The sequence below is a fragment of the Candoia aspera genome, chromosome 1 (assembly GCF_035149785.1).
Source record: "Candoia aspera isolate rCanAsp1 chromosome 1, rCanAsp1.hap2, whole genome shotgun sequence".
NCBI classification, from domain to species: domain Eukaryota; kingdom Metazoa; phylum Chordata; class Lepidosauria; order Squamata; family Boidae; genus Candoia; species Candoia aspera.
This window is the reverse complement of record NC_086153.1, coordinates 192,914,990-192,941,017: the sequence shown is the minus strand read 5'-3', so window position 1 is coordinate 192,941,017 and position 26,028 is coordinate 192,914,990. Positions and strand designations below refer to the sequence as shown.

The window sequence follows — 26,028 nt, the reverse complement described above, 5'->3', positions numbered from 1 at the left end:
TGCCATTGCCACTAAGCTCAAGGGGTGGGCTGCCGATTGGTATGTGCAGTTATGTCAGTCGGATGCCCCTGAGCTGGAGGAGTTCGAAGAATTCCTGTGGGCGTTGAAGCTACACTTTGAAGAGCCGTTAGCTAAAGAAAGGGCAAAACGGGCGCTGAGGGAGCTTAGCCAGGGGCCACGATCGGTAGCAGACTATGCTCTGGAATTTAAGGCTCTGGCTGGGAAGGTTGAGGATTGATCCCAATCTACCTTAATAGAACTTTTTAAGGACGGTCTGAACACGGAGGTCCTGAGGTGGTCGCTCGGTAGGGACGACCCAGATACCCTGTATGAATGGATACAGTTGGCAGGGAAGGCTGAGCATGCCCATGAAACCTTCGCTCACAGGAAGGTGATGAGATATTCCGGGCTCAGCAAGGGTTCCCACCCTGCTGCGCCTACTGGAAAGTCCGGTCAACGTGCCTGGGAGGAGGAGAGGGAGCGCCGCTATGCAAAAGGGCAGTGCCTCCGATGTGGAAAGGAAGGTCACCGAGCAGCAGTGTGCCCAAAGGGCAAGACCGATGATCATTCGGGGAAGCCGATGGGGAAATCTCCCTCCCTACCCAGGAAAATGAAGGCAGCCATGGCTGAAACTGAAGTGGGGGAGGTTCCTTGCTTCGGGGGTGAGGGGGAGCCTGAGCTACACCAGCCGGCGGGAAATGCCAGCCACCTGCTCTAAGGAGCGCCTGAGGTGGCTGGCGGTGGAGGATGGGCGCGAACATGTTTTGGTGAGTGCCAACTATCCCACACTGAATGTGAAAGTGAAGTTAGGCTCCCGCACAAGAACCGCTGAAGTTTGGGCATTGATCGATTCGGGGTGTTCGCATTGCTTGATGCACCCTGACGTGGTGGCTGCTTTGGAGTTACCCAGCTTTCCACTGCAACGTCCTATGATTTTCACCCATCTGGATGGTTCTACGGCGGGGGGGGGAACCGGTCACCCATTACACGGGCATGGTGGCATTGCAAATGGGCAGCCACCATGAGGGGCTGCAGTTTGTGGTGGTGCCTGTGGGGCATCCCTTAGTCATTCTGGGGATTCCTTGGTTGGTCCAACAAAACCCCTATATAAATTGGGTACACAGGACTTTGACTTTTGGGAATGGTTTCTATCAAGCCCCTGGGGAGGACAATGCTCCGGAGGCTGCAGTGGGGAGGGCGGCGGCAGCAACCCCGCATTTTGCTGTCACACCACTGGAGGGCTTGCCGGAACAATACCAAGGCTTTGCGGATGTGTTTGGTGAGAAAGAAGCGGACCAACTACCACCCCATCGAAAAACTGACTGTGCGATAGAGTTGGTCCCCGACGCTCAACTGCCCAAACCAAAAATTTATGCCATGACTCAAAAGGAACTGGCGGCGTTGAGGGAGTTTGTGGACAAAAACTTGGCCAGGGGTTTTATTGAACCAGCAAATTCACCAGTGGGCGTCCCCGTCTTGTTTCGAGCAAAGAAGGATGGGACATTGAGACTTTGTACAGATTACCACGGATTAAATGCGGTCTCGATATTAAACAAATATCCTCTGCCATTAATAAAAGACATGTTAGCACATCTGGCTAAGGGGAAAATCTTCTCTAAGCTGGATTTGCGGGAAGCCTATTTCCGCATCCGCATACGGGAGGGGGATGAATGGAAGACTGCTTTCAATTGTCCACTGGGTTCTTTTCAGTATAAAGTTTTGCCTTTTGGGTTGGCGGGGGCACCAGGGGTGTTCATGCAATTGATCAATGAAGTGTTACATGAACATTTGTTCAAGGGTGTACTGGTCTATTTGGATGATGTTTTGATTTATACTGAAACAGAAGAGGAACCTGAGTGCTTGGTGAAACAGGTGCTTAGCAAATTGAGAAAGGCTGAGCTCTATGCTAAGCTTTCTAAGTGTGAATTTCATCAGACTCAGCTTGACTACCTGGGGTACAGGATCTCTGACAAGGGCATTGAAATGGATCCTGTGAAGATTCAAGCCATTTTGGGGTGGGAGCGCCCGCGCACCCGCAGGCAGCTCCAAAGTTTTCTGGGATTTTCCAACTATTACCGCCAATTCATCCAGGGGTTCGCAGAAATTGCGTTGCCTCTCACTGATTTGTTACCTACAAAGGGGTTGGGGGACACACGCAAGGTAAAGAACCCGGGGGCATTGCTCAATTGGACACCTGACTGCCAGTTGGCTTTCGACAAACTCAAAAGCCTGTTCACTGCTGAACCCATTCTTCAGCACCCTGATCCCACTAAACCCTTTGTGGTTCAAGTGGATGCTTCCGATTTCTCAATTGGAGCGCTCTTGCTGCAAGCGGATGCTGACAACCACCTGAAGCCGTGTGCGTATCTGTCCCGGAAATTTTCCGAGACGGAAAGGTGGTGGCATGTTTGGGAGAAAGAAGCTTTTGCAGTCAAGGCTGCTTTGGAGGCATGGTGCCACCTAGTAGAGGGGGCTAAATGTCCTTTTGAGGTTTGGACTGACCATAAAAATTTGGAAGCGCTCAGCATGCCCCATAAGCTCAGTCCTAAGCAGATCCGCTGGGCTCAATTTTTCAGTCGCTTTGACTTTAAGTTGAAATTCATTCCGGGCAAGAAAAACTTCCTGGCTGATGCGCTTTCCCGCCTGCCCCAGGATTCAGTCCAGGCACCTGACGTTGTGGGTACACTGTGGACCGAACCCCAATTGGGTTTGCAAGCTGTCACACGCAGTCAAACCCGTGCGCAGCTGCCCCCAGCTTCAGTTTCCCCGGCTGGGGGAAGGACGCCAATTCCCTCACAATTGCAACAACAGTTTCTGCTAGAGGTGAAATCTGATACTTGGTTGCAAGTGAATAGACAATGTTACATTTGACAGAGGCTTAGCTTGGAAACAAAACCGCCTCTATGTCCCTGACAGTCTGCAAAGGGAAATTTTGATTAGGTCTCATGATGATAAAGTGACTGGTCATTTTGGGTTTGTCAAAACCTTGCATCTGGTACACCGCCAATTTTGGTGGCCCACATTGAGACGTGATGTAAAAAGTTATGTTGCTTCTTGTCCTGTCTGTGCCATGTCAAAACGGACTACAAATTTGAGTCTGGTCAACTTAATGTTGATATTGGAGAAACCTCTGGAACAGATCATTAAGCAATCAGTTTGTGAGCATAGAAAAGAATGAATTGCTTGGCAGGAGCCAGTGTGGATTTATCAAAAATAAGTCAGGAATAAACAACCTAATCTCCTTTTCTGATGTGGCCAGTTTAGTTGACTGTGGGAATAAGGTGGATATGGTATGCACTGACTTCAGGAAGGCATGAGACTGAAGACTCCTTTGAGACTGAACTAGAGAAGATGAAAATATTGGTGAATTATGCTATCATTAGATGGATAAAGAGTTGGCATCTTCTAACTCTTACGTTTTATGATCCATACCAGATAAACCTTGCACAGACATTAATATATAGATAAATATAGTATGTGTGTGTCATGTGTACATATATATCCACGCATGCTCCCATCTCAAAATCAGTTCCTATAGTCATTTAATGATGAGGGTATATACTAATGTTAAAGCAGCTCACTGATCTGCAATCTTTGCAAAAAGATCAGTTCCATTAAAATGGGTGGCATGTATTGATCCATTCCAGCTATAGGCTCATCCTCTGACTTCGGAGTAAGAACTAGTATCTAGATACAGTCCAATGGGAGCTCTCCTCATTTCAGAAGAGGCAATCAACCCACATACAAGTTCCTCTGAATTTAGAGCACACAAGATTAGGGCCATGATGCCCTTCAAATCTCCTGCAAGCAAATTTGAAACACACCCATTGTTCACTTACCTCTGTAAAGGCCAAAAAAGCCTTCATAGCGCAAAACCTTCTTAAAACAATCAAAGCTGTTTTTGTACATCAGCTCTCCTACAACCGAGCCAGAGGAGCGCTGGTTCTGCATGCGAGTCTTCACCAAGTCAATGGGATACACAGCAGTAGCTCCCACAGCTGTGGGGAACAACCAAAAAGAACCAACAGCTTGGTACTCTGATTTCTTACTGTGCACACACACACACACACACAATTAGGTCATAGCTTATATTCTCCTGTGACATTGACTGTAGCTACGTCAGCCTTTCCCCACCTGGTGTCCAGTTCTTTTGTACTACAACTCCCAACATCCTGGACATCTCTGGAGAGCACCAGGTTATGGGAGGTTCTTCTGAACCAAGAAGAAAGCCCAAAGGAGAAAAATAGGGAATGCCACATTTAGGACAGTAGAAAGTGAAATGGCTGCTTCTATAATCTGCTTCTGAACTATAATCCTAAACAGCTCAGACTCAGGTTAAATACTCATGTTCTCTGTTTCATGTTGCAGCCGAGATCTGGTGATAAAATGAGGCTCAGGTGCCATACCTCAGACCAAATTAAGCTTTGCTCCTTAAACATGTGGCATGGCACAGAAGAGAAAAGTACTTGCTCCTATTTTCTAATTTTACATTGAAACATTTCTATTTTGGAGGAAGCTTCTCAGGTCTGATGGAAGTCATCTGATGTTAATATTGTATGGATCCCTTTTTTCTTCCATCTTTTGTTTCTGGTTTTCCCCTAAGTTTTTTTAGATCATTGTAATGCATATATTCCTTTATTGTACTATCCTTAATGTGTTTTGTTTGTTTGCTCTTACTTCACTAACACAAATAAAAAAGGAAAAAGTGGGAGGGAAGAGCAGACGGAAACTCTAGTTTTACTTCCTTTTTTCTCCCAATAATTTTATTAAGATTTTTAAAAGAACTATAAAAGATAATACAAAAGAAAAGAAAAAGAAAAGAAATACAAAAAAAACAACCCCCCTTTAAGAAAGCAACTTCCCACCCTCATCACAAGTATTAACCATTTCATAATTTCTTCACTCCACTTAATTTATAAATATGAAACTCTTCATCCCATAAGCCATCTCTTAGTAATAAACAAATCAAACAGATAACATCTTCTCCTTATCTAATTATCAGCAAAAAATCCAAACAGAGCCTAAGAATATTGAAATTAATTAACAAACATATAACTCAACTTTCCACATCTCAATTCTTAGTTGTAGGCAAAACCCCCTAGCAAAAACAGACAAACTCCAATACACATTCCAAATACCAGGCATTCCAGAGATGACCACTCCAAATAACAATATATCCCATTCAAATAAACATTCTATCTCTCAACTCTAAACTATTCATAAGTATAAAGTAATCCCAACATCTTAATAATAATAAAAAGGCTAAAATTTAATCTAACAAAAGAACTAGTTTCCCCATTAAAAAAAAATCACACAATCAAGATACTAAATATTTTGATACTGAACAATTAGGATAGAGAAAATAGCTATAAAGTAAAAAAATTTAAACACCCAATAAGCAAATCCAGTATACCAGACTTTTCCAGTCAAAATACTAACAAATCCAAAAAGAACCACCCAGACTAACACGTCCCATTTTAACTCCGATTGAATAAGCCGATTTTATATATTATACAGAACAACCTGCATAAAGTTCCAGTAGTTGTTGGTCTGTACTGCAGATTTCTTCCATATTTTAAGCAGTCTCTTTTGTGAACCAGCAAAAAAAATTATTCCCATTACTCTCTGAGGTTTTCTTTTTTATTTCCTTCTTAAGTTTTAAAGCCTCATTTAATTTTCTCTTTGCATCTGATGGCATGTTCTTATCCAAAGTTTCATTTGAATCCAGAAAAAAAAATTATTCCCATTATTCTCAGGGGTTGTCCTTTTATTTCCTTCTTAATTTTTAAAGCTTCATTTAATTTTCTCTTTGCACTTGATGGCATGTTCTTATCCAAAGTTTCATTCATATTGTTCTCAAATGGAATTTGTCGTGTATCTTTGATTTGTTTGTTTGTTTGTCAAATTTTACCACTGCCCATTTCCCCCCTCTTGCTCTTTAACATCTTGTTTTGGAGGCTGACTGTTCTCAGGAAGACACAACATAGCTGCCATAATTGGTTCAAGGTCTCGATGGAGTTCCTCAAAAATATCGCTCAATGCTATGATAATTTATTTCCCATAAGGTAAAGGTAAAGGTTTCCCTTGACGTAAAGTCCAGTCGTGTCCGACTCTAGGGGGCGGTGCTCATCTCCGTTTCTAAGCCTTGGAGCCGGCGTTGTCCCTAAGGACCCGTCCGTGGTCATGTGGCTGGCATGACTCACGGAACGCCGTTACCTTCCCGCCGAAGCGGTACCAATTGATCTACTCACATTTGCATGTTTTCGAACTGCTTGGTGTGCAGGAGCTGGGACGAGCAACGGGAGCTCACCCCGCCGCGCGGTTTCGAACCGCCGACCTTCCAATCAGCAGCTCAGCGGTTTAACCCGCAGCGCCACCGCGTCCCTTATTTCCCATAAACATGCATTTATTCTTTAGAAGTAATTTTTCTGAAGATTTTTTTAAAAGTTTCTATAGCCAAAACCTTATCTTGCTTTTTGCTGTTTATTTTACATTCTTAAGAGTTCTAAAAATAAATCTTCATTTTCTTGTATTAAGATTTGAAGGTATTCACTCACTGGATAATTCCAGCTTTGCCCCTTTGAAAGTGTCTAACTTCATTAAAGCAGTTAGGAAGCAATTCCAAAGATAGTTAGAAGGGAAAGCAGGTGAACTAAGTGTCCTTTTGAAAAAGGCTCTGTTTGCGGCTGGAGCGATTATGGCGAAATCCCCCATCTCAAGATCTCCCCCCCACACACCCAAGATTGCTGTCTTGCAGTCTCTTCGTGAGGAAAAGAAATGATGGTAAAGAAAAACAGCTTGGGCAATCTCGCGTCACTCTCTTTTATCCAGAAAGGATCAAAGGAACCGATCTACCAACTGGTTCCTTAAAGAAGTCCACAAACGTCAGCTCCACTACTTCACGAAGCCGTCTTCAGTCAGCCATCTTCCCCCAGAAGTCCGGAAACTCTGGTTTTACTTCCTGAGGAAGGACAAGTAACTGACTGGGAGACCACATTTCTCATTGACTAAAAAGTTTAAGAGATGGTTTTATTTGGACCTTCTAACAACTCTCCCAAATCACCTCTTTGTTTAATCTTTGTCCCGCCTCAAGGCAGTGAACATACTAGGTACTCCTTCCTCCTCCTGTTTTCCCCAGAACAACCACCCTGTGAGGTGAGTTGGGCTGAGAGAGAGGGACTGGCCCAAAGTCACCCAGCCGGCTTTCGTGCCTCAGGCAGGATTAGAACTCTGTCTCCTGGTTTCTAGCCCGTTGCCTTAACCACTAGACCAAACTGGAAGGTTTGGGGCCTCCACATGTGGCTTTTGTACCTATATTGGGGGCTGGAATAATGCCACTGGGTTCCCAGGATGTCATCAGGCTTCTACATCTCTTCTTAACTGAGCCAATTTACTTTCTCTGCAATATTAAAGCTGGAGGAGCTATGGGATGGGCAGTTTCCCATTAGCAACTGCTCTCACCCAGTCCCATCTCCTTAGAGCACCTCAACACAAGTCTGCTGTGCTTTTTACAAATGAATTAATTTTCAAAGTAAGTGATCATTTCTCCCCATCCCTTGCTGCAACAACAAACACAGCAAGGCAACAACAGTATGGAGTGTTCCTTGGAAGTTAATCATGGTGCTCCCCCATTGGCCACCTGGACAGAGCACAGGTTGGCCAATGGAGAGTGTTTGAGCATGGTGGGAACAGTCACAATGAGGACCCTCACAGGACAATACAAATTGAGAGTTTGGTTGCAAAGCCAGTCACTGCGTGGAAATGCCCTTGCTTAGCTGGAAATGAAGTTAATCCCAAACTCTTGAATTGTCTTTCCAGTCCCTGCCTTACAGAGCTGCCTATCTGAAGCAATGGTGAAAAATTAGCTGAGATCTCCAATTGTTCATGCTATGTTATAAAAACCTACAGAACACCACTTTGGAGGGTGACAGTGCATTGCATGCATGGGTGTATTTCATGGTGTCTTTTTGGGAAGTGAACATACATTAATAATCACAAATAGCTATTTACAATAAGAGATTAAGATGTCATATTTTCCCTGTCCTTTCTTTAACTTCAGTCTTATTTTGAGCAGCAGTTCTATCAAGATGTAACTTAAAAATGACTCTTGCACCTGAGAAGATTCCTTATGTCATTCTGCAAGTTTGGCTCCAAAAACAGTCAGGAGCCAGATCGACTAAAGCCACCTTCTCTTTATAGTCTGACCATCTTTATCATGGGGGAGCAACCAGCTCCATCTCAACTGATCTGCAACCGCACTAGCAAGATAGTATCACAGCATTCCTGCCTTGAAACACTTCACATTCACACGTTACTCACCTCCAGCAACTGAGCCCAAAGTAAACCTGTAAGCCGACTCAGCTATCTGAAGCCAGATAGGCCTGCCCAGTTCACCATAAGATTGCTGTGTGTGAAGAAGAGAATGGGACAGAAAACGAGAGCAAAGAAGGAAGGGGTGGGGGAAAGGAGAAGACAAAGATAATTAAGATATAAAATTGGTCAGAACTAAATAAGGGCTAGAAGCAGTTGTGCCCTGAGCTATGGTAGAAATATAAAAATACAAAAAATAAATCCACTGAAATAATTCCCTGAAGCCCTTTCTCTCAGGGACAAATAAGACACAATATTAAATCACAGCTTTATTTTTTCATGGCAATAGTAGTATCTCTCAGGGATATAGTCCAGATTGGGACTGAGAAACAGGCAAATAGTTAAATACTGGGGCTTGCTCTAAAATTCTCTCTACTCCAGTTGCTATTTTGTAAAAGAAAAATGAAATACATGTCAGAGACAATATTCTGATCAACATTATATCGAATTTGCTTCAAAAGAAGGGCCTTTTAAATGTATGCTGTGGTCCTGAACAAAGGAGTAAATGTCAGTGAAGACAACAAATAAAGATCCTTCCACACAGGTTTCCTCAGCCTTTCCCCCATCCCTGAGACAGTTTTAGTCATTTGTTTTGTGAAGAAAAGTGTCAACAACAGTTTTTTTTCTCCTTCCCTGTATACAAAAAATGTGTGAGTATATGGTTCTGGACACTTAGCATCCTTTTCCATTCAAGCTGAGTTAAACCCTCAGTATTCCTAAGGAAAGAATTCAGGATCCCATACAATACTAGCAGTAGCAAAGTCTTGATCCCAAGACCTCCATATGCTATGATGCTTGTGAGGAATTCCTACATCTGGCAGCCACTTCACTGAACATATCCACGAAGAAGGTAGCACCATTTGCCTCAATGGAGGGGGCACCTCTTTCATGCAGGAAGACTCTAAGCAATCATTCTAGGTTCAAACCAAACGTGATACCTGTCGAGAACATCATCTAAGTTTGGTGGCAATACTGTCAGAAAAGGCATGATAGAAATGCAGTAACAGAGAAAGAAAAAACATATGCCACACTCTTCCATGTTTCCACGTTTTTTCCTACCAAAATCTTGACTCACTTCAATAGGTCTTTGGGCCTGCTCAAAATAAATCCAAAGTATTTATAATTAGTGGCTATCTTTACTATCTTTACAGCAGTGGAAAGGCACGTGGAAGAGGAAACCCTAAATGTAAGTTTATTTTTTCTGATTTCCCTTTCTTGCTGCAGCTTTCTCCACCAAATCCTTGTTCTCAGTGCAGCCTCTATCTCCAGGGCCACTACTCAGAAAGCATGAAGTTATAACTATGCAGATATTTTCTTTTCTTCTAATGGAAATATAACTTACAATCTATTTATGAAGATGCTTACTAAAGCCCATGGATTGCCTGCATTCAGATAGAAGATGCAGATTAGTAAAATTAACGCTATGGCTTTCAGAGCATGAATATTTATAAATAGAAAATGACTGTCACAAGCATCTCTCTACAAAGCTCCCGCACACAGATATTAAGCAGCAAGACAAAGACATTTTTCCAGGGATTGTATCAGCAGCCAGTGTGATGGAAAGACCAGCTTCCATTCTTTTCTTTGTGCTAAAAAGGCAGAAAGTGTAAGTTAATAAAAAGTGAAGAATTCATCACAGATAGGCAAGTTCAGACTGTATCCTGCTCACTGTTTCTTCCTCCCTATTTCTTCCCCTGTGGCCACTCCACAGAGTGCAGAGGGTGTGCTTCCGAACAGAGGCCCCCCACAAGGCCTGCTCCCCCTTGCACTGAAGCCCATCACAGAAGCAGTCAGCAGCACTATGGCACTGACATAAAGCCTGCACAAGGATCTTTCCTAGAAAGGCAGAACACAGCAGAAATATGCTGGGGTTCAGTCTTTCCCAACCTGAGATTGCAATTGCTTGCCAGTTGCCCCAAGCATAGGCCACATTGGGAACCTCTGAATGATGTCTGCCTACTGCAATTCAGTCATGATTAGACCTGGGGACTCTGCCTCCACTGGTTGGCATGACTATAAATCCCCAGTCCATCGCTTGCTTTTAGGTGATTGTGTTGTTCAAATCAAATGCAGCTCCTTCTTCCAGCTGGAACAAGCCAAAGGAGGCAGCCAAAATGTAACTTTCCTTTTCTGGCTTTTTTCAGCCAGAAGGTATTTAAGATCAGATCCAATGGTAGCCTAACAGTGAACTCAGAAAAGGTGCTTTGTAACCACACCATTCGGAGGAGAAGCCCTCAAAACACGTACGTGGCTAAGCCATGAACTGAAGCCATGCTGTCCAGATGTATGTCACTATACAAACGAGGAACAAAATGGCAAAAAAAAAAAAATCCCTCTTCACTAAATGTTTGGTCCAAACTTAGCATTTGTATCAAATGAATTCTATAAAAAATCAATGAACTATCCAGTTTTCTAAAAACTGATCACTTCTTTGTCTCATTTCTCTTGTTCTGATATGTATGTGTTAATTTTCCATTAATGGCAAAAGACTGCTTTTTATCTACTCATTCACTAGAAGTATTAATTGTAATCTCTACTTTCTTGCATTAGGTATGCTTCCTGCAGACAACATAGATGATGTTAGTTCTTTCCTGACTAACCAATCTACCTTTTGGCTGCTTCCAAAATGACCTGTTAATGGAAAAAGCACATGGTTCAATATAATAATTTCACAGGGCATCCGGACATATTGCCTTCCTTTAGTTATTGACCAATATTATTTCCCTCAATATCTTTTGGGTCTTAATAGTGATAATTTGTTAAGGCAGAAGGACCCAGAGCAGAAGTATAAACCTCAGAAAGTATAGAAGTTCAATGCTACCAAAAAACTGGGCGTGCGAGGGAGGGGGGAATGGTTAAATGTGAACAGGAACATTAATCACCTCTCCTACATGTTTTCATTCCTCTGAATGCCCCAGTTGTGAGTATTGTTTACAATCATATATGCACCTTTCTTACATTTTTTTAAAATACTGGAATTTTCAGCATTTTGAAATATTATAAATTTGCCTTGAAACTAGTTTTTCATCTCTTCCCTGTTTATCTTTTCATCTTTCATATCTAGAACAAAAATATTTTCCTGATATTACAAGCAAGAATCTACCTGCAAACAAAAACTGTTCATTAGCAATATATCCTTACATCATGATGATATCGAAGAGAAAGTAATACTGTAGTGGTCTCTTAGGACAACTTCAGTGACCTATGTAGTTGTTTTAAAGATTTTAGTGGAAACTACACATTATTTCATTGTTGGAAAATTCAGGAATCACAACATATATAATTTTGCTAGGAGGAATTGGCAAGCAGAATTAAGAAATTTCCATTTAATATTGTTTTTAAAAAGTACACGTGCAAGTATCAGAAACGAGCATGTAGCGTCACACCGTGCACTGTGTTCAGAGGAGTTAAAAGAGGTGAATAAAACAAGCATAATCAAAATAAATCTCAATATGATCTGCCCATTAGTAGCATTTACATTAAATCATCCTGAGTCAGAGCCAAATAATGTTGGATCTTTTACTCATTCACAGACTCCCAATTTATTTTTTTATATAGTTTTTCATCTCAAAAGAGACAAAGGAGCAGAACACAGAACATACATTTCTACTCATTTTAACACAACTAATTTATGCAGTGTTTTCCAACAATCAAAGTTTAAATAATAAAAGTGTAGTATTGCTATGGCAACAAGTTTCTTTAGAAAAGCCAACAAGCAACCTAAGTAAAATTCAACAAGACAGTCTAGCTAAATTGTCCTGGTCAATCTCCATGATAGATAATTAGTCCAACACATCTTTCTTACATTGATTGTTAAAGTATAATAATTGAGTGGCATTATTGGCCAACAGAAGAAATACACTGAAATATTAGGGGCAAGTTAATTCTGAAAATGAGTTTTAACACAAATAGATAAAACAGTCATTTGCAAACAGAGAAACTCGCATAAGAATAATTGCACTAGACTGTGTTTTCTTCCAGAACAAATCACCCTCTGGCATTTTAATTTATACTGTGAGCACTCAGATTTATTCCTTTTAAATGATCATTTCAGATGTATTTCTTTTACTAGAAACTATTGATTTTAAGAAATATATAAAATGCATACAAGCTTTTGTAAGCACAATTGTCTGAGGTTAGGCAGAAACACAGCTATGTATTTTTATGAAAAAGAGGAACTTCCCTGGAAATTTGGGTTGCGAGCCAGAGGCATTCACATCACCGGAGGGTTGTCTACATTCCCCCTGTAGGCAGCTACCACACCTCCAAGTTCTTTTAAAAAAGAATTAAAAGTCTGGCAGAAGAATTGTTTGAACTCCTGACAGGGATGGCTCAGCAATGGCAGCTTTGCTTATACCTCCCACTGCTTCAGTCAACCACTTTTTTAAATTATTTGGAGCAGTATGAAAAGCATTTTAGTAGTTCAACAGAGGCAGTTTCTGAAAAGATTTTAAAAAATACAACACGCAAAGTAGCGGAATGTGCACCTTTTCAACGAACATAAATATGAATGTCAGGAAAGTCTTTTGATGAAAAGGTATTCAACGTTAATCTCAGGAGTCTTAACTTCTAGCCGTTTCCTGGAATTGGTAGACCTGGTCATTTCCCTGAAAGCACCTACCTGTCTCTGCAGTTCTGCCAGGTTGTAAGGTAGGGCTCCTTCAGCCAAAGGTGCGATTCTCTCAATATCTGCCAGCGTCAAGCGTCTACATACAAGTGCATGGAAAAGAGATTGCCGTTAAAGGGGACTGCAAATAAAAGCCACGACATGCTCCTTCTAGCACCCAGAAGACTGCTACTTCAGTGACATACAGAGAGTCTTCCTCCTGTTCTGCCAGCCTTCCATTTACAGGGAGCTTCTTATATGACAGCAATATGAAGACATGCATTCTTTGCCTGCAATTCATAGCTGAAAGTATCTATAATTCCAATCTGACTAAGGCTCTCTCCTAATCAGGGCCACAACTAGGGGGGGGCAAGCGGGGCATGTGTCCCAGGCACCGCGCTGGGGAGGCGCCAAAATGGGCGCGGAATCCATGTTTGCCCCGGGTGACAGAGATCCTAGTTGCGGGCCTGCTCCTAATGATCGATCTGCCATGGCTATATGCCAAAACATGGAAGCTGGTGCTGAAGCATTCCCTACTTGGCATAGGGTCCAAATATTCTGTACTACGCTTGTGGTGCCTGCTTTCAGACCTGCCCCTACAGACCATCAAAACCTCTCAAAATCTCAGCAATCTCCCACAAAATCTTACAAGATGGTGCAAAATCCAGTTCCTCCATTCTGTGCTATCAAGGATAACACAGAAGATGTAGAGTGTGTTGAAGAGCTATCTCTCAACCTGATGCCTCATAATTCTTCCATAATTCCCAGCCAGTATGGTCTTTGACCACCTCTCCCCAACACATCTAAAGGGTATAAAGTTGGGGAGAGGTGCAGTGAAGAGTATAGTGGGACTGTATCAGACTTCTAATTTTTCATATTAGACAGTGAAACAGCTGGTTCACACAAGTGCTAGCTAAACAAATTTGCCTACAAAAAAGAGTTTGGGGGATAGCAGTCCTTCAGTCCTCCATACGTGTAATGTAAATGATTCAGAACATAGGTGAATACCCTTATTGTTCCCCTTCACCATGCGGAAAAGAAGTAGGAAACTAGGTATGTTCTTATGTGTCCTTGTCCTCTTGCTACATTACATGTACTCTGACTAGCATCTGTCTTCTCCACATTTCACCATTCTGCACCACCATTCCATTTTCTTAAAAAAAAAAAAAAAAAGTTTAGGATTACCCAGTAGCATTATACAAGTCAGCCAGCTGGTAGAGAATATCAATTTCCAAAGGTGTAACTTGTCCAAATTTGATGGCAGACTGAGAGAATTCCTCTGTTTTTAAGATATTTTCAAAAAGAAAGAGAGAACTAATTATTTATAATTCATTGTTTTTAATGCACAATCGGGTCTGGCCTTTATCACTCAGGGATTCTCAGAATTGTCCTTCAAACACATCTAGAGGCTAGGCTACCAAATTGGGAAAGCTTGATCTCCTACCATTTGGCATACAAATCTATATATCAAAATACAAAATTCACAAAATGAAATGAGTACCAATAGCAATAAGCAATGTTATTCAACATTTGGCTATATTTGGCTCATATAAGAGTCAATTGAGATTATCCTTCAAGGACAAAGGAAGGGAACCTCTGAGGTGCCAAAATTTATAGCAGCCAGGTAAAGGTAAAGGTAAAGGTAAAGGTTTCCCTTGACTTTAAGTCCAGTCGTGTCCGACTCTAGGGGGTGGTGCTCATCTCCGTTTCAAAGCCGAAGAGCCGGCGTTTGTCCGTAGACACTTCCTCCGTGGTCATGTGGCCGGCATGACTGAACGGAATGCCGTTACCTGCCCGCCAAAGCGGTACCTATTAATCTACTCACATTTGCATGTTTTCGAACTGCTAGGTTGGCAGGAGCTGGGACTAGCAACGGGAGCTCACCCCGTCACGCAGATTCGAACTGCCGACCTTCCGATCGGCAAGCTCAGCAGCTCAGCAGTTTAACCTGCAGACATTACCCTAAAAAAAGAAAGCTTCCAAGGGAGCATGACTGGGATTTGGCCAACAACTTTATGACATCACTGAAGGGGTGCAGTCATTTTCAGCTGGTATTTGGTAGGGCTTAGGGTGAGTTAAATAGTACCCTTAACCCTCTCAAGCCTTGCAAAAACAAAACAAAAGAAAAGAAAAATAAAAAAGTAGATCAGGTGCTCTGAAAGTTCTAAGGATGCTTTGGAGATGCAAAAGCAGGGCTGGGGGACCATCAGCTGTATGTATATTGCTCTTCTTTTTTATTAGGCCCAAATCGGGGTTTTTTTGTTTTTTGTTTTATAATATAAATAACTGTGGAGAGTGCAGGGCTCTGTGTCTCTTGATTTCTCTTAGGATGACTATACAAAATGTGTTGTACTAAGTAAATTTACAGTGGGGGGCACACTGCTCATTCTCAGTGATGTCACAGGAATTATCCAGTTCTTGTCAGACAAATCCCAATGGCCCTTCTTGCAGAGGATTCATGTTTTACAGACAATTTTATCTGATTGATTGATTGATATAGTTGCCCATCTCATACACATGACTCTAGGAGGCCTACCGTAAAATAGACAAAATACATAATATAAAAAATAAAGCACATGGCAGCCAGGCATCATCCAAACAACTATCAACACAGCCAGGAGACGGGCTCAGGCACAAAACTAAATTTTCAAGGCCTTATGGAAGGCCAGCATAGATGAGGCCAATCTAACCTCAGAGGGGATGATGTTCCAAAGGTCAGGCGATTATGTAATATGATTTGGGTTCATTAAGCTCTAACATTCAAATGAAACAGTGAGAAAGCATGAAATTCGCATTTGACAGCAGTGGCTGTTGAATAAAAACCAAAAGAGGAAGAAGGAAATCTGACCATTGTTAGAGAGCATAACGCAGTGGTGGCAAAAGCAGATTGTATGTCAGGAATGTGGGTAACAGCATCCATTACTGGTACAGCATTGTGGTGGATGCCATTAGTCACTCTCCAAGTGGAATGGCAACATGGCATGGCTTGTCGTTGTCAACTGTCTGCTTCCACTGTCATCACCTAATGCCCTCTGCTTGCAGGCAGATGGTGATGTGACTATGATGTGGTTATTTCCTAATTGTGGCTCAGTAAGCTTAGCTATAGAAGTGAAATGGAAAGTTTGTACATGCATATGCCATTCCTAAAGGAATCTGCCTTAAACTAGGTTGACTCGTTGCCTTGCCTAACCCAGGAGTTTGCAACCTGTGGCCCAAAAGATCTATATCACCTCCCAAACTCATATGCAATCCCAGAGTGTTTCCCAAAGTTGCACCCAACTTAAAATATTTAAACATGAAGTTTCACTGTGCCAGATCCACTACTTGTTTGGGATGCAGCCCCAAAATCAAGTGTGGTCCCCAGCCCAGAAAAGGCTGTACAACTTTGATTTGGCTCTTTGAATTCTCAAACAGAGGTCTTTCTCCTTTTGTGTGTGTGTGTATGTGTGTGTGTCAGAAGCACCTACCAAGGCGCTTCTGTATTGAAAGGATTTGCCGGTGACATCACTGTTGCCTGGGGGATGCCCGAGGGGGCTCCTTTCATGTCCCTGTTATTTTCCCACCGAAGTGGTACCTATTCATCTACTTGCTTTTTTATGCTTTCTAACTGCTAGGTTAGCAGGAGCTGGGACAAGTTGATGGGAGCTCACTCTGGCACTCAGCTCGCACTCTCAGGTTTCAAATGCCAAGCTGCCAACTTCAATGGTCCTCTGACACAGCGTCTTAACCACTGAGCCACCACAGCCCCATTTCTCCATTAACAGATCCTTAATTATCTTAATTCCTTCCCCATCTTTCCCCAAACACATAAAAAAGGCCAAAAATGTTGAGACTGCACACTCCAGTCAAACTCTGCAGAAGCCTTACAGGTTGGGTGGGGGACCATTACTGACCACCCCTGCCCTAAGGGGTTCAGACTCAAGGATAGGATGCTCCAGTCTTGTTTCCTATATAGCATTAAGCTTCAGTAATCTAAAAAATAATGACATCAACTCCTTTACCTTTTGTAACTTCTACATCTTTTCTAGTCCCTGCTAGAAGACTGTATATCTTTCGAACAAGCTCCATGTTGTTCAGCAGAGCATTAAAAGCATTGAAAAAGGAAAAGCTGACTTGATGCGAGACAGATCCACCTGCAACCTTGGAGAAAGCAAAGCACAATAAGTCACACGGAGAAAAGAGTTATGGGCTTTGTTATCCACTCAGGATTCCCCCCCACATTTCAATTCCCAAATAAGCAGGGGATGAGAAGATTGGAAATATCGTTAACAAAAATAAATTGTACTTGGTAATAGATCTATTAACAGACCTAGAAAATGCTAAGATATACAAGGAGTTCTGATTAAAGCCTTTTGTGCCCCTGAAAAATGGGCAAATGAAAGCCCTCACCCCCAAATTCTTGGATAACTAAAAATTGGAATAGATATCTAAACCTTGTTTCTGAGGGTCCAGAATGCATCTACATATTATTGCGCTCAAAGAATGTCTCTGTATTACACATGCAGAGTAGCGAGGAGAAAGTCCTTTAGTCACTAAAGTTTAGACAGTCTGGAGAACCTGTGGGACTTTTATAATGTTGGAGTCCAGCACCCATCCATTCCAGCCAATCAGCTTGGGAGATGGGAGTAGTTCTCTAAAAATATCTGGAAAACCACTGAATTTCCTCCCCTGCTTAAATGCACTAGTCTCCAACTCAGTGGTCTCACCCATGACTAGTGATGTTCTAACATAAGAGTTGTCGCAACAGCCATACAAATATATGTTAAGAAATATGAAGAAGAGGATTTGGATGGACAATGGATCCCAGTTCTAAATGAAACAACTTTAGCAGTGAAAATATATAAAGTCTCATGGGTGGTACTAACATTTCAAAAGCTATGAAAGACTCCAGAATGTTGAGGTTTTATTTTCTTGTTTAAATTACACCAAATTCTAATTGAAACAACTGGTTGTCCCACCACCAACTACTGGAAGAACAACCATTCTCCTATTTTTCTAGTTCCACAAGTACGTGTTGGTATTGTTACGGTGGCCTCATTAAGACAATTCTAGTAAAGCTAAAACAATTTTGCATCAGTGACAGATTCCTCTGTATTTCCAGAGACCGTTCATACATATTGCAATCTGAGCAACAGCCATTTGCCAACTGAACCAGATGTTGCTGGCTACTTACTGAGACTAGGTTTTCTTCCACGAAAGAACTAAGTATGTGTGGACGGATAGTAACCATAATGTCCCTGAAATCCAGGCCGGTGATCAAGCCAGATTTGTTTTTGTCTTTCAGTGCAAATGCTTGCCTTGCATGTTCTGACTGCAGCTCCTGAAATCATATTACAAGGGACAATGCTTGGTAAGTCTTATTCTGAAAACCCATGAGAATAATACATAGAATCCCCACTGAAGTCATCTCTCTTCTCTGGCAACTGCCTCCTTGCATGCTTCAAAAAAATACCGCTAAAAGGAACAGAAGAAAGCCACACATATGGAGTTCAGTGTATGTTGTCATGCTGCAAGGACAGCAAGACTATCAGCCAACGATGAATAACTCAAATCTGCAGTGACTGGACTTCCTCACTTAGCCTATTTATATTTTCTAATCCAAGCTTCTAGCCCATACGAGGGTAAGACTAGGTTTGAATAATTCCTAGTAAAGCCTCAGAAACTAGTGGAGCAAATTTCTATATTTTCTGGAAATATAGTTTCAGATGCCCTAAAAAAGCTTTTTCCAGAGATCAATTGACTGCTGAAAATGTTGTGCAATAATAAGCAATCCTTTGCAAAGAGACCTGCTTTATACATTTTGCAAAATTCAGTTTTTTCTGGGCATAGAATTTTGCCTAGATGGTATTACTTTATACATATAGAGTACACATCCTATATAAAACGTCAAACACTTAAAACAAAGCAAACCATTAAAGATATACCTGAGTTGTGTTCTAGCTAAAAGATGATTATGCAAACTCACTTAGTGTTTTTCTTTCCTCCAATCACTCTGGCAAGTGCTCTAGAATTATTAAAATGCACGTGACAAACTAACCATGCCAAATTCAATGCTCACGCCAAAAAAACTCCAAGACATCAGATAAGTATCCAACCACAGCAGTGAGTTTCTTACATGGATCATGATGTGGAAATAATTGTAAAGTGTTTTGGACTAGGGTACCATAAAAATACTTGGTCTCTGCCACAACACAACTAAATGGAACCAATAATCAGCAGAACAGTTTGTATCTATGCACTACCACCTGGTATTCAGACACTTCTACTAAAAATTGCTACAATGGTATTTTGATTAGCAGGTCTCTTAACACAATGCAACTCCATTTACTGCAAGACCTACAGTACCAAAAAAGCCCAAGGGAGAGTACTCACATTACAGAGGGATGATCAGATAAAATACAGTAGGTTGCAATTTGTGCAAGTTCAAATAGTGTGATATTCAATTTAGTGCAAATTATAAATTGATACCAGGTCGCGTTTAATGTGAGCCAAAATTCAGTTTATGCGAGGCTGGTGCATGCACAGTTGCTGTTGGGGTTTTAGACGCTAACTGTCGTGTGTTGCAAACTGGAGAAAAGGAAGGTTCCATTTGAGGAAAGCTCAAAAAAAGAAGAGGCTTATTTTGAAGAACTACACCAGAATACAGGAGATAGCAGGTACACTTTGGATATGGGTTTATCCTCTTTTACTGTTATACAGTATTTCATTAATAAACGTATACAAATTTATGTTTAAAAAATTTAATTGCCTATTTCCATTGAGCTGGAACTAATTACCCTATTTTCCAGAGAAATATCAATTTGAATAGTGTGAATTTGAATAATGCATCCATTTCATGGAATTCATTAACCTCACTACAGGTAGTCCTCGGTTAACGAAGGTAATTGGGACTGGAATTTCCATCACTAAGCAATGCGGTCATAAAGCGCGACATTACATGACCACATCCCTTAGCAACAGCAATCCTGGCAGTCCCCATTGCCCTTGTTAACCGGATCCACTGGTCATTAGGCCGGTGGGATCCGGTTAACACACTGACCCAAGTCGTTCCCAGCTTGGTCCCTCCCAGCCCTGAGCCTCAGTAAGGGACTGCCTCCTTGTCAACTCCCTCCATTTGCCTCTCTCCCCGCTATCTCTACCCTTCTGGCTGCCCTGCACAGACGCACTCCTCAGCAGCAGTGACAGCACTGGGGCTGAATTAAAGCCCAGGGCCCTCAGTAGCCTCAGCCACCCGCCACTGCCCCCAGGCCTCTACTTCAGCCCCAGTGCCACCAACGCCACCCCCACTGCCTAGGAGTGCTGCCTCAAGCCCCGCCTTCTGAGAAAAGCGTGCATGACTTGAAGCAGGGCATGCGCAGCCTCAGGAAGAAGGCCTGGTGCAGCCAGAAGCCACCTCACAGAGGGCAGGGCCAGGCATGCCTCATCAACAGCAGGAGGAAGAAAACGGTGAAGGTCAGCTGAGGGCAGCAGGGCCGGTGGAGCGTAGGGTAGCTGGGGCTTTGCACTGCAGCACTGGGGTGTCTGGCCACAACCTGGGGCTTGAGACAGCACTCCTCAGTAGCGATGGTGACGCTGGGGTTGAAGTAGAGGCCCACAGGTAGTGGCAGCTGGCTGAGACTGCTGATGGCCCTGGACCTCTACTTCAGCCCCAGCACTGCCAGTGCCATGACTGCCGCTGTGCAGGGTAACCAAAAAGGAAGAGATGGGGGGGAGATAGGCAAGTAGGGGGAGTTGAAGGGCCCCTTGGTCATAAGTGTGGGTGGGCTGCCAAGCGCCAAAATTTTGATCACATACATGATCGCAACAGCCACATCTTCAGGGATTGGGCGTAAGTAACATTCGTTCAGCAGCACCGTAACTTCAAATGGTCACTGAACAAATGGTCATTAAGCAAGGACTACCTGTAATTGAGACCTACCTGTATGCAAATCTAATCTGCTCAATTCATTAAAATACAAACAAGAAAAGATAACCTGTTTAGTAATGAAAACATTTTTAAAACTATCTTAAATGAAAATCTGCAAGTCCAACAGTCTCAAAAATATTTTTCAAAATCAGTGTGACCAACTATACACTCTGAAACAATAGTATGCAGTTCAAACTACTGTAATCCCAAAAGTCCATTTTATTACCTAAGAACAATGTTAGCAATTCACAATTTTTAATCTGCAGTTTATATCTAGATGACAGGTAGACGGCAAGAGATAGATGGACTGCACATACATGACAAAAAGATAATTCATAGCTTATCAATTATGAAAGAAATTTCCTATTTGCATTAAAATGTAAAATACTTGTAACTGAAATAGTATTGCATTTTATTACTATTTTGCAAACATGATTTTGTGCTCAACAAACATATGTTATGGTACAGGGAAAAATATATAAAAAGTAACTGACCTGCAAAAACTGAGTGAATTCTGAGTAGGTCAGATGTTTCTTTCTATTATGTCCAAAATGCAAACGAATGAATTCACAATCCCAGTTAAAAGGGATGTGATGGTGAATAATGGTCTGCCCAAATATTTCTTTTACATTTTCTTTAAAAAGAAAAAAAACACATTGTTAGAAAATAAAATGTCAACCCCGCTTAACATTCTTTTAACAGAAAATGAAATTACTTTACAAGAGCAGAGGTTTTTTTAACATTTAAGTTAGAAAGTTATTTATTTTTGCAGCACAAAAACTTTATATAGAGTCTTTCCAGATTCTACTTCTATGTTTATACTATGCAGATCCATGAGAACCATGATTTTTCCTTGTTCAGCTTTAATTAAGAAGCAATTTATTTTGTTCATTAGGAATACCTGGTGCTTTGCATGCTGATATAAAATCAGTGTTGTGTTTCCTGATTCTGCAACATGTCAAATTAAGACCTTATTGAAAGGCAATGAACATCTACATTTCTGTATACCACAATATTTTCCAAGCTATGCATGCTGTGATTGAGACTTGATTATCACATTCACACTTATACGAATGCCACTATTAAGTATACACATAAGAAACTTATGGCAAATTGTATCATTAACAGCATGAAAAATACATTAACTATTTCAGATCACTGCTCTAAAAATGACTGTGACAGAATGTTATACAAAGAATCAAATTATACTAATATTTAAAGTACCCCATTATTGGGAGTTTATATATATATATATATTTATATATTTATATATTTATATATATATTTTTATATATATAAATAAAATTTTGTTACCGCCCATCTCCCCCAAAAGAGGGACTCTGGGCAGTTATTTGCTAAATAACATGAAAGTTCAGCCCTGTAAAGCATGTTGGGACCTCACTCCTCATGTTAAATCTTAATTACATCAGATCCAAGACATATCACATTTCTCTTCCTGAAGTTGCCATCAAAGCATCTTGCTGGGGATGGATTTGGGATTAGGGAGATTTGTCTCAGCAGATAAAAGGAACATGGCCTATATATGGTTGTTTTGTGTTGAAGAAGTTCAGAAGAATGTATGGGAGCCAGAAACTAGTTGTTTCCTGGTATACTTCCATACAAATCTCGCATTAAGCTGCCATTAATGTCATGTGCTCAATAAGCTTCACAGTATCACCTAATCTTTCTTAAGTGAAGATTCTTGCCCCATCATGAAAGGGACTGAAACTAAAACTACACAGGTGACAGTACAGAAACCTCAAATTGGACTTCTAAACATTACACTTTCAAGGATTTTCCCCCCCTCTTCCACAATATTAAACCCTGGAGCCCTCCAATGTAGCTGGAGTCATTGTGTATACTGCATCATTGTATAACATAGTACTTTTTCACATACAGACCCTTTAGTATGCTGTAGAATTCTCTATCACAAAATGTAGTCACTGACTGGCACCACACATTTTATCACTTAAATGATGAGATGTTGTGGAGAAGCAGTGAGAATGCATCATGAGCCTGAAGTTCGTAAAACCTTACAGCTCCTCTGAGACATGAATAACCGTTCAAAGGATTAACCCACATTATTCACTCTCTGAGTGACTTGCCTAAACCAACTCATGAGGCCCAAACACCTAAAATTAATGCTTAAATTCACAGCCACCTGTTTATGTTCGCAATGGAAATCTGTTCAAAACAGCTATAAGAGTCACAGAATCACGAGAACAGGATCAGCAGGGCAGCCACTGTGAAGATGTTGAAAACTGTTAGAGATCTGGAGCCCCTTCACTGAACATATCTGACCACTCTCTTGTTTAGATCATCCTATGTGCAATTGCTTTGCTTTATTCAATTTGAAAAATAGATGTCACACTTTTATGCAGCTTCAAAATAAAATACAAACAGTATAAACATAATTTTATCCTCAAGTCAAGCTTGACGCCTGTTAACAGGATATAGTCGTGCCCTTTTCTTGGCAAAAATACAGAAGTCATTCGCTTGCCCAGGAATAAAGAGAATGCATTGTGGCTCAACAGCTAGGCAATCATAAAATAAAAAAGTGGGGGAGGAGCAGAGAACCTGGTGGACACCAAAGGAGATTTCCATGGGTGTGTTGAGCACCATATAGACAAACAACTTCTGATTTTTTTAGCTAGCTGGGAGATACTTCTTGTTCTTTCCATTTTTATGTCGAACTAACTGTACAATTTTCTCAGAACTTTTTCTTTATACTTCATAAGGTACAATTGGAATTTCTTTCAAGTCAGCTTGTGATACTCTACGGTTCTAAATAATACACTGGGGCTTGATCCAACTTGTATTTTCTTCAGTGAGGAAAAAATGAAAAAAGTGGAATCTAAGGTATACTAGTTATAATCCTATCTCAAGAAACAAACATTCAGCTAAATGAGAAGAAACATGTCATTGTTCTTACATGTTACCTGATCAATTGGGAAACAAATCGGGAGGGGGGGATTTCTCAAATTCTTCAACAGCCTAGCCAGATTTTTTTTTTAATCCACAAAACAAGTTCACTTGACTGAAATATCAGGGCAGCTCATTCCCAAAGATACATTAAAAACTAAAGCCTCTGAGGGCCTACAGGTAGTCCTCAACTTACTTTGAATGGTTCAACAACCATTCAAAGTTATGGCAGCGCTGAATTAAGGAACTTATGACCAGTCCCCAAAGTTATGGCCGTTGCAGCCCCCCCCCCCCGCAGTCACATGATCAAAGTTCGGGCGCTTGGCAGCCCGCCCGCACTTACAGCCACAGGGATGCTTCAACTACCCCCCCCCACCTATCTCCCCCTCATCTATTCCCTTTTGGTCCCCTGCACTCCACGGCCCCTGCTGCCCCAGCTGACCACTGTCTTCTTGCTCCTGCTGCTGACCAAGCATGACTGGCCTGGCCCTTCACGTGGCAGTAGCTGGCCATGTGAGGCTTTCTTCCCAAGGTTGCACACAGCGGTTTCATCACGAGACCCTGGGGAAAAGGCCTCACAGGGCCAGCAGCTGCCTTGCAAAGGGCCAGGGCAGGCACACCTCCTCAGTAGCTGGAGCAAGAAGATGGCAAAGGTCAGCTGGGGCAGCAGAGCGCAGGGTGTGAGGGTGACTGAAGCTTGGACTGGGCTGGGGTAGCTGAGGCTTCCCAGGACATGGAGGCTTTGTGCCACACTGTTGGGGCTTTCCAGGACACGGCGGCTTTGTGCCACACTGTTGGGGTTTCCTGGGATGCGGCAGTTTTGCACCACACCACTGGGGCTTCCCAGGGCACTGGGGCTTCGCGCTGTGGCTCAGGGGCTTCTTGCAGCCCCAGAGCTGCAGCGTGCCAGGAAGCCCCTTTGCACCATGCTGCTGGGCCAGGCTGGGGCTGGGCTTCGTGCTGCATTGCGGCTCAGGGGCTTTTTGCTGCTGGGCGAGCTGGGGCAGCTGTGGCTTCCAGGGGTGGCTGCGGCTTTATGCTGCACTGTGACTCAGACTTCTTGCAGCCCCAGAGCAGAGCTGCAGTGCACCAAGAAGCCCCTGAGCTGCAGCGTGGCGAGCAGCCTCAGAGCCGTGCGGTTCTGGGGCTGCTTGCCACCCCCAAGGCAGTGTGCAGGGTGGCCAAAAGGCAGAAATGGAGTGGGAGATAGGCAGGTGGGAGGAGCTGAAGAAGCGGCAGTCCCTTACCTTACCGAGGCTCAGGTCTGGAAGGGCTCGGACTAGGGTGGGTCCTCAGCTAACGACTGGTGGGATTCAGTTAATGATGGCAACAGGGAGTGCCCAGTGCCATTGCTAAGCAATGCAGTCACATGACATCGCACTTTACGACCACATTGCTTAGTAATGAAAATTCCAATCCCAATTGTGGTCATAAGTCAAGGACTACCTGTACTTGGAAAAGGAAACTACACTGCTGCATATTCTCACCAATGCTCCTGCCACTTCATTGTCTTCAAATAATAAAGGTAGGAATTATATATAATATAAAAGTACCCTTGAATTCTTTGCCAGCAAATAATCTCCAGCAAACTTGCCGTTTCATCCTGGCAGCTCCAGCTAATACTACAATGTTCTGAATAGCATTTGCTTCATTATTCCAGCTTTTTGCAGAATTGACAATGCTTTCAGTCAAAGTGAATCAGGTAGCAAGTCAAAGTATACTGTTTTCTGTTAAGTTACTAGGAATAGTAGAAATGCAACAGAGATTTAAGGGATGCCTGATATTTTAGTAATTTCTAATATTTAAAGAACCAAATTACACCTGTCTCATTCTCTTTTAATGTCAGACTTCCCTATTTTACATCAATTCTATTCCTAAAAGAGAAAAAGAGTTCTTTCACTATGGTAATTCCAAAACTACTATATAGTACTCCTGTACCTCACATCAGAGTTTCTCAGTGTTGGCAACTTGAAGATGTGTGGCTGGGGAATTCTGGGAATTGAAGTCCACACAACTTCAAGTTGACAACGTTGAGGAACACATTTTGTTAGACCTACTTCCCAGCCTTCTAATCTCATGGCCTTCTAATGTGGTGAGACAACAACTCCTAAATCCAATCCAGGGATTCTGGGAACTGTAATTTTAACCCATTTAAAAGTTTGGTAAGGCTGGTTTTGTTGTAACAGAGACTATCATTAGCATGGAACTCTTAAGTAAGGGAAAT

General features: G+C 42.1%; 1 protein-coding gene across 1 annotated transcript in view; it reads right to left on the bottom strand.

Annotated features, from left to right (window-relative positions):
* The window catches only part of SLC25A12 (solute carrier family 25 member 12), a 69,821-nt gene that overhangs the window by 21,993 nt on the left and 21,800 nt on the right, over positions 1–26,028 (bottom strand). Inside the window, exons 5-11 of the mRNA XM_063318203.1 lie at positions 21,377–21,516; positions 18,150–18,296; positions 16,978–17,116; positions 14,162–14,255; positions 12,992–13,076; positions 8,320–8,404; positions 3,840–3,998 (exon numbers count right to left, since the gene is read on the bottom strand). Coding sequence (XP_063174273.1) covers positions 3,840–3,998; positions 8,320–8,404; positions 12,992–13,076; positions 14,162–14,255; positions 16,978–17,116; positions 18,150–18,296; positions 21,377–21,516 — 849 coding nt within the window. The remainder of the gene's footprint in view (positions 1–3,839; positions 3,999–8,319; positions 8,405–12,991; positions 13,077–14,161; positions 14,256–16,977; positions 17,117–18,149; positions 18,297–21,376; positions 21,517–26,028) is intronic.